This window comes from Suricata suricatta, chromosome 17 (assembly GCF_006229205.1).
Source record: "Suricata suricatta isolate VVHF042 chromosome 17, meerkat_22Aug2017_6uvM2_HiC, whole genome shotgun sequence".
Classification (NCBI taxonomy): Eukaryota; Metazoa; Chordata; class Mammalia; order Carnivora; family Herpestidae; genus Suricata; species Suricata suricatta.
Genome location: NC_043716.1, coordinates 5,307,831 through 5,316,993, shown reverse-complemented (window position 1 = coordinate 5,316,993; position 9,163 = coordinate 5,307,831). Strand labels below are relative to the sequence as shown.

At 44.9% G+C, this 9,163-nt stretch overlaps 1 protein-coding gene across 1 annotated transcript in view; it reads right to left on the bottom strand.

The window, feature by feature from the left end:
- DNAH9 (dynein axonemal heavy chain 9) overlaps positions 1 to 9,163 on the bottom strand; it is a 319,797-nt gene that overhangs the window by 174,497 nt on the left and 136,137 nt on the right. Inside the window, exons 32-33 of the mRNA XM_029928843.1 lie at positions 6,583 to 6,793; positions 1,815 to 1,942 (exon numbers count right to left, since the gene is read on the bottom strand). Coding sequence (XP_029784703.1) covers positions 1,815 to 1,942; positions 6,583 to 6,793 — 339 coding nt within the window. The remainder of the gene's footprint in view (positions 1 to 1,814; positions 1,943 to 6,582; positions 6,794 to 9,163) is intronic.

Here is a 9,163-nt window from a genome sequence, read left to right as displayed (position 1 = left end):
CTAACAGGCGAAACATGGCAGGGGGCCATGGGGAGAGGAAGGGGGAAAGAGAGCAGGGAAGAGTGAGGGACACAGATCAAGGGAGACTACTGAATACTGAAAACAAACCATGGACTGAAGGGGGAGGGGGAGGAAGAGAGGGGGTGATGGTCATGGAGGGGGGCACTTGTGGGGAGAAGCACTGGGTGTTATATGGAAACCAATTTGACAATAAACTATTATAAATAAATAAATAAATAAATAAATAAATAAATAAATTTTCTACAAGAATTCTCTATATCTCGGGGCACCTGGGTGGCTCAGTCAGTTAAGCGTCTGACTTCAGCTCAGGTCATGATCTCACGGTTGGTGGGTTTGAGCCCCGTGTCGGGCTGTGCTGACAGCTAGCTCAGAGCCTAGAGCCTGCTTCGGATTCTGTGTCTCCCTCTCTCTCTCTCTCTGACCCTCCCCTGATCACACTCTCTCTCTGTCTCTCAAAAAATAAATAAATGTTATTAAAAAAAAGAATTCTCTCTCTCTCTTCCTATTGTCCCTCCCCCCACCATCCCTGTGGGTGTAATGAGGTAAAAAAAAAAAATCAGCTCTCTAAAAAGTTTAAATGGCTGTCAGTGATTTGAATGAGCTAGACCATATGGGATAATAAGATTATGAAACAGCGGTGCCTAGGGGGTCAGTCGGTTGAGCATTCCACTCTTGGTTTCAGCTGGGGTCACAATCTCGCAGTTTTGTGGGTTTGAGCCCTGCATCGGGCTCTGGCAGCGTGGAGCCTGCTTGGGAATCTCTCTCTCTCATCTCTCTCTCTCTGCCCCTTCCCACTCATGCTATCTCTGTTTCTCTCAAAATAAGTAAATAAAACTTAAAAAAAGAAAAGAAAAGAGAAAAGCTCAGGCTTCCTATTACCGTTTCTTTAAAGTAGCCCCTCTTGGCAAAGTGGGTGAAGGGGAGAGAGATACGGGCTCGAAGTTGGGCATCGGACAAGTCACTGATGAAAGGCATAGCACGGGGAATGATAGTTAATGGTGCTGTGATAGCACCGTGTGGGGACAGGTGCCAGAGCCCCTGTGCTGAGCACAACCTACCGGGCAGAGCTGTCCAACCGCTATGACGCACGTGACACTCACGCAACGCTGCGAGTCGACCACACTTACGTGAAAAACAAGGTAGTCCTTCCTGGCAAGGGCACATGTATTTTAGTGATTCTATAAGTGTGGAAACCACCCTAATGCTTCCTACCCTGATGTCCCTTCTGAACAGATTCAGGAGCGGCCACTTTACTGGTATCAGTTTTCACTGAGACAAAGAAAACATACTCTCCACAGATCAAGGTTTGTCACCACTGAGGATGCCTGACAGGCTCGGGCTGTTTCTGACCTTCTTACTTCCAAGAGAGGAAAAGCTTAAGAAAGCTTTGAATAGATGACTTCAGATTCCTAAAGGCTCTGAATTTTAAATTAATCTACGGGCAGGAGATGGTGAAGACAGTTAGGGCAATGCTAAAAAAGCAGCGAGCACGTGTGTTTGCACACACCCGGTAGTAACGTGATGAAGCCGCTGATTGACCTTACCATGGTCATCGTTTCTACAACATACATGTAGTTCAAACCAGCACATCGCACACCTGGAACTTACACAATGTTCTATGTTGGTTAGGTCTCGATAAACTTGGGGAAAATTAAAAAAAAAAAAAAGATAACTGTAGCAATTCCTTGCTTGGGGCCAGCCCTTGTGGGGGATCGAGATTTCCAAATGGGCCTGGGGGACTGGTTCCCTAGATGATTAGGGATGGCCTGGGCATTTCCCTTCCCCCTTGATACCTTGTTATCATCCATGACGGTGTTCAGAGACTCAATCCACATTGGGTCTATGTCGCCATCCAGTAAGATCCACTTGGGCCCATCGTGGGTAATGCTGGCAAGTTCCCGCATGATGGAAGAGAATAATCCTAAAAGGAGGTACAGAGAGCTTACCATCCGCCTCACCGTCAGTCCTATTTCTCGTCAGACAATCTTTCCCTCTTGGCTACAACACCCAGAAGAAGGTGTAAATGAAAGAGACAGGTGTAAATGAAAGAGACTGGATTTGGATTTATGGGAAATCTGATAGAGTGCCAAGGTGCTCCTCTCTCTGTGCTTCCGACTTTTAAGAACAGCAGCAAAATAACGACAAAATCTGGTGGTCTGGCTTGGGTGATCATTTCAACAGGCAACTGGGACATGATGGAATTACCTAAAGGCTTTGTAAGTAAGGTTTCATCCTTTGTGACCTCAGCCCAGGCTTTGAGAGAAGGGTCACGGTGATTCTAATTGGCATTACATGAAATTTATCTCTTCAATGGGAGAGAATCGATTTTCGTGATATTAAGCTGTCCTAATTAATAACATGGTATGTGTCTTTCACTCATTCAAATGCTGCTTTATGTTCGTTCATAAATAAATACTTTTACAGTATTTTCATTCAATGCATCTCTTTGGCTAAATGTATTCCTAAATACTTCATAGTTTTGTTGCTATTCGAAATGGGATTTTTTTTTTTGTATTTTCCTTTTCAGCTGGCACACAGAACACTACTGGATTCTGTATATTTATTGCATGCTTAGTTACCTTTAGTAAATTTTCTTTTTGTTTTTATGTTTATATTTTGACAGAGAGCGCGTGCACATGTGAGAGTGGGGGAGGGGCAGAGAAGGAGACAGAATCTGAAGGAGGCTCCAGGCTCTGACCTGTCAGCACAGAGCGCCACGTGGGGACTGAAGTCACAAACTGCGAGATCATGACCTGAGCGGAAGTCAGATGCTTAACCAACTCAGCCATCCAGGTACCCTTTCAGTAAATTTTCATATTATTTTTAGTGATTCTTTTTTTTTTTTTTCAAAAGTCTCCAGTCAGGCAGAGAAGGACAGATACCATATGTTTGCACTCATAGGTCTGGCAGGAGAACAAGAGAAACCTAACAGAGGACCATAGGGAGAGGAAGGGGGAAAGAGAGCTGGGGAGAGTGAGGGACACAAATCATGAAAGACTACTGAATACTGAAAAACGAACCATGGACTGAAGGGGGAGGAGGAGGGAGGAAAGGGGGTGATGGTCATGGTGGGGGGCACTTGTGGGGAGAAGCACTGAGTGTATTATGAAAACCAATTTGACAATAAATTATTAAAAAATGTCTCCTAAATTTTCTAGATAGAAAGTTATATAATCAACAAGATAATTATTTTTTTCCTTTCCTCGAACTTATACCACGTATTCCATTTTCTTGTCTTGTTGCATTGTCTAGAATCCCACACCAAACAGTGCTGAACAATAAGGTTGGTAACGGCTCTCCTGTCTTGTCCTGATTTTAATGGAAATGGCTTTAGTTTCTCATCATTCAGAATGCTTACCCCCTCCCCCACTTTTGGGTTTAGATAAAGATTTATTTATTTAGATTTATTATATTTAAGGGATTTCCATCTATTTCTATTTTACTCAGAATTTTTAAATTAGGAACAGCTACTGAGTTTTTAGTGCTTATTTATTTATTTATTTATTTATTCTGAGAGAGAAGGGAGCAAGTTGGGCTGGGGCAGAGAGAGAGAGGGAGAGAGAGAATGAGAGAGAGGGAGAGGGAGGGAGTTTCAAGAAGTCCCCTTGCCCAACATAGGGCTTGATCCCACAACCCTGGGATCATGACCTGAGCCAAAATCAAGAGTCAGATGCTCAACTGACTGAGCCACCCAGGTGCCTCCTAAATCTATATTATTAAGTGAAATTGGGGTGGTTTTGGTTCTACATAAAGGTTGATATCAAGGTTATTCTGTTTCATAAAATATATTGAGAGGTGTCCATTTTTATCATTTTGGGATTTTTTTCCCCTGTGGTTTTTAAATGTTTCTTTTCTCTCATTTACGTATTCTCTGTTTCTTATTGAGTTAACTTCCTTCATATTATAATTTGCTAAAGGATTGTTTCTCTCCTGGTTTTCCAAACATGTATCACATAATTAAGTGATCTCTTCCATTTTAATCTTTATTTGCTGTTACAGGTTCTAATTCTCAATCAGCTACATTTTACTCTCTTTATTCTCCCATCAGTCATGCTCACAGTGGGCTTACTGGTCTTCCCATTAATTTCAGATTGTATCTCTTCTTCCCCATTATCTTCAGGTTCAGTTTATCAGTCTAATTTCTTAGGATGGATACTGACTTCCTTCATTTCTAGACCACCTTCTAAAATAAGAGTCGAGGGTTCTCATCTCTTGGTTTCAGACGCACCCCCATTGGTTTCTGCACAGTCTTTTTACTTCTTCTCAGAAGGGATGTGATGCATTATTTTCTTTCATCCAGGGGTTAAGTGAGCATCCATTGATAAGGAAGCAGTACAATTATTTTTGGCCACCTTCTTGTTGTTTGTTTCTACCTCTATTGCATTATCATCAGACACTTTGGCCTGTAAACCAATGCTTTTCAATTCAGTGCAATTTCTTCTGTACCCAATTAAACTTCAAATTTTTGTAAATGTTCTATGAACCAACCAAGAAGGAAATATTTTCTACTTATAAGGTGCAAAGTTCTAAACCTAGCTGTTACATTGAGTCTGATCATGTATTTTTCAATTCCTCTCAGAGCGTGCTTATTTTTCTGTTACGGGATCTGTCTAGTTTTGAACAAGGAAGAGTACTGTTATCTACCACATCTCTATTTTTATCAGGCTTTCCGAGAAAATGGAAAATGTTACCCTCCATCTACATGGAAGTTCTTTTTTGTGAACACCGATTTATGATTATTATAAATCTTCTTTGCCAACGTCTCTGTATTTGATGAATACTGTATGTTTAATAAAATTTTAATTAAAATCCCAATGCAGCTTAAAGTCTGAATTGAATTATGTGAGCTTAAATTTAATATGGAATAGTCAGTGCCCGGGATTAGCCAAGAAAATTACAAGAGAATATTGAGGAGGGACCTAGGTAATCAGACATTAAAATGTTACAAAATGATTATGAACAGGGGCGCCTGTGTGGCTCAGTCAGTTAAGCGTCTGATCTTGGTTTCGGCTCAGAGCATGAGCTCACAATTTGTGAGTTCGAGCCCCATGTAGGGCTCTGTGCTGCAGATCCTGCTTGAGATTCTCTATCCTTCCTTCCCTGCCCCTCCCTGGCTCCCTGTCTCTCAAAATAAATAAACAAACATTAGAATGACTGAATGGAGTAGAATCATAGTTCATACAGGATTAGATCAATAATGAGTGGGCAGAATAGAAAACCCAGAATTGGATCTCGGTGTGTAAAACAGGCTGGTATTTACATCCAGAGGGAAAGGATGGTGTGCTTAGTAAGTGGTCCTGGCACTTTCAAGTATCCATTTGGAGGAAAATAAAGTTGATTTTCTATCTTACCTCATACTCAGCTCCAAAATAAATTCCAGATGGATTAAAAAAATTTTTCACGTAAAAAGAATCTTTGGGACCACATTTATGACACTATACCTATTGCTCAGCATTACAAAGAGTGATAAACCAAATAGGAATCCCAAATGCTAAAAAGAATGGGCAGACATAATTTTATCTTTGAAAAAGTGCACAGTAAATATGCCATGAAGTGCTTGTAGACAAACGGTAGATGGGAGAAACCATTAGCAATGCACACAACAGATAAAGGGTTAATATCTCTGATGTATAAAGAATGCTTACAAGTGGATAAGAAAATGTGAAATAAAATCACAAAAGAGTCCTTTACTAAGGCCAATAAGGAAGAAAAGATGTGAAGCCTCATTAATGGCCAGCGAAATAAAAATTAGACAGGCTGCCCATTAAATCCACTTGCTCGAGGCCTCTGACTGAGGGCCCTAAATGAGAGGAATCCAGGCATCTGGACCGTGATGGAGTCAGACACTGAGACAGTAGGAGGGAGCGGAGAGGTCCTCATTCTGGAAGCCATGCAGGATTTAGAAACCCACCGTATAGGCTCAGAGTTTTCTTTTCAGCTCTCTACCAGTGACAGTGCCCCCTTCCAGCATCTACCAGTGATTCTTACACCTTAGAAGGGGACCCGGGTCTTAGTACCAAGCAAACAGGGATTTGGGACCCTCTGATTCATGATAGAAGAGATCATGGGTCTGGGTTCCACCCGAGGTGGTGACGAACGGGGTCTTCTGTCGTGATGTCTCCCCATCACTCCTGGGGCCGTGCTGATAGGAACAGGTGTCCACCGTGAGACGCTACAGCATTTCTGGGAATGAGCTGCGGGCCTCCCCATCCCCCCCCTACATCTTAATTCCACCTGCCAAGCAATGTGCAGACTCTGACGCGCGCTCCAGAATCTCAGAGCCCTGGCTGAGAATGCCTCCCTCGTTTCTCCTTTTCCAATGCCCTGTCTCAAGGAGCAGCTGGAAGGGTCTCCAAGGAAAGAGAAGAGCCCAAGGGCCAAGGTTCCCCTCCGAGCCAAACTCAGTGTCTTCCTTTCTCGGATTCTTCTCACCTCCTTCTCCCACCCCATACAGATCGGGCCAGCCTTCTTCCCTCCGAGGTTCACCACTGGATGTAGACGCAAGCCTGCCCATGGGGCTCAGGAGAGCGGGAAGTGTGTCCAGGGCGGGTATGCTCTTACCATCCTTCCATTCTCTGGTGGCCGGACTGATGATCCCAAAGAGTTCGTCATTTGTGACTGCTTTGGGGTTGAGGTCCGCCCAGACGGGGCGCCGCTTCATGATCTGATAGGTCTTGTGCAAGGATTTCAGCACCTGGGACTTGCCGGCACCGGCGTTGCCCACCACGAACACTGAGTGCCGCACGGCCAGGAGCTCCTCCAGCTGGGCCACCTGGGGAGACAGCGTTATCGGCTGTGGGGACCAACCTCCACATGTGCACCCTAAGTACTCTTCTGTGAGGCCAGGCTGGGATCCTGATGTCAGCAGAGGGAGGGATGCATGGGGGCAACCTACTTATTCATCATTCAGTCATAATTTTAGTCACCAACTAAGAGCCAGAGAGAGCAGCAGGTGGAGGCAGGTGGAGGGACGACACTCCTGTCCTTGTGATCTTCCAGGCTAACGGGAAATGTAACAATTTACTATGATCAAGGTATTTGTGGAGGGCTATGGGGCTTGTAGCAATGTGAATGGAACTCGAGGGTGTCAGCTAAATGAAATAAGGCAGGAGGAGAAGGACCGATACCATATGTTTTCACTCATATGTGGGACGGGAGAAACTTAACAGAGGACCAAGGGGGAGGCGAAGGGGGAAAAACAGGCAAACCACATGAAACACTTAAATACTGGGAACAAACTGAGGGCTGATGAGGGGTGGGGGAGAGGGGAAAAGGGGTGATGGGCATGGAGGAGGGCACTTGTTGGGATGAGCACTGAGTGTTACACGGAACCCAACTTGACAATAAACCACATTCTAAAAAATTACACGTAAAGGGCCATGGGGACAGATAGGAAACAAGGGATTTTGAACAGATCAAGGGAACAAAAGCTTCACAGAGGAGGGGGGAGCATTTGAACTGGGGCTCCAGGGTGGGTTTGCCAAGCAGATGAATAGTGGGGGGAGGGGATATTCAGAGCAGACATCACAGCACAAAGGCTTGTCATGTGACAGAGCCCGAGGTGTGAGCCTGGAGGTGAGGTGTCCCTTGGGGACAACGGTACCACTGGAGGCCTTACTGTTCTCATATTATAATCTGATCACGTCACTGCCATCATCTGTCCCTTTAGGGGTTCTGCAGAGCTTTGGTGAGGAAATCCCAAATCCTCAGACTGGAGCACGGGGCCCTTTTGCAGACTGGCCCAAACCAGCTTCCAGGCTCATCTCCCCTCCCCCAGCATGCGCATTCCCGGGAGACAAATGGGATTTTTTAATGATGTTCTTTCCAGGGTCTGCACCTTTCAAGACAGGGGGCTTTCTGTTCAGACCTCCTCCTTTCTCCCGCCTTCTTCCTGGGGGCCAGACCTGCACGTCCCTCAGCCTGTAGGTACCTACACCCTAGTACTCATCAGTGCTGCCGTGGTCACGCCTCTCCCTGTCAGATTCGCAACCCATCGAAGGCAGGCTGGACTGGATTTCTGATCTTCTTAAAAAATTTTGTTTAATGTTTATTTTTGAGAGAGCATGAGTAGGGGAGGGGCAGAGGGAGAGGGAGACACAGAATCCGAAGCAGGCTCCAGGCTCTGAGCTGTCAGCACAGAGCCCGACATGGGGCTCAAACCACAAACCATGAGATCATGACCTGAGGTGAAGTCAGATGCCTAGCCGACTGAGTCACCCAGGCACCCCGGAATTTTATTCTAAGTACAACAGAAAGGAGGATCTTAAGCATGAACCTGGCCTGAGGGCACTGCACTAAAAAAAATGGAGGAAAGGGGCGCTTTGGTGGCTCAGTTGGGTCGTGGGACCTGGCACTTTCCTCCTCAATGGCTGAATCAAATTCTGCTGTGTAAGTGGATCACAGCTCAATTACCCACTTACCAACTGATGGGTGGGTTATTTCTACTCTTGAACTATTATGAATCCATCAGCTTTCGACAGTATCTTTGGCGACATATAGAAGTATCCCTGTCCTTCCCTTTCTCTGTCTCCTATCTTCTGCCAGATGCATTATACCTTTACGTTGCTATGTTTGATAATATTTATATTCCGGTCTGTCCTTATATTCAGACCTTCTCTATTTTCAGTGTTGGAAGGACTGAAAACCAATCATGGTTTATGTTTTTATGGCTGTAGGGATTGTTCACTGTAGAAGAAAGTAGTTGCCTGGAATGCGTTGTGTTCTCTATGAGCCTGGTGTCATAACTCGACAATGTTCTCAGCATGAACCCATGATACTCTTCTTACACTCTATGTGTTGATCAGTATCAGGTTATGTTTACTTAAAAACATGGGGGGCACCTGGGTGGCTTAGTCACTTAAGCGTCCAACTCTTGATTTCACCTCAGGTCATGATCTCATGATTCAAGCCCTGCATCGGGCTCTGGGCTGACAGCACGGAGCCTGCTTAGAATATTCTCTCCCCTCACTGAGATACCACCTCATGCCAGTCAGAGTGGCTAAAATGTACAAATCAAGAGTCTATAGATGCTGGCGAGGGTGTGGAGAGACGGGCACCCTCCTACACTGTTGGTGGGAATGCAAACTGGTGCAGCCGCTCTGGAAAACAGTGTGGAGGCTCCTCAAAAAACTATCAATAGAAC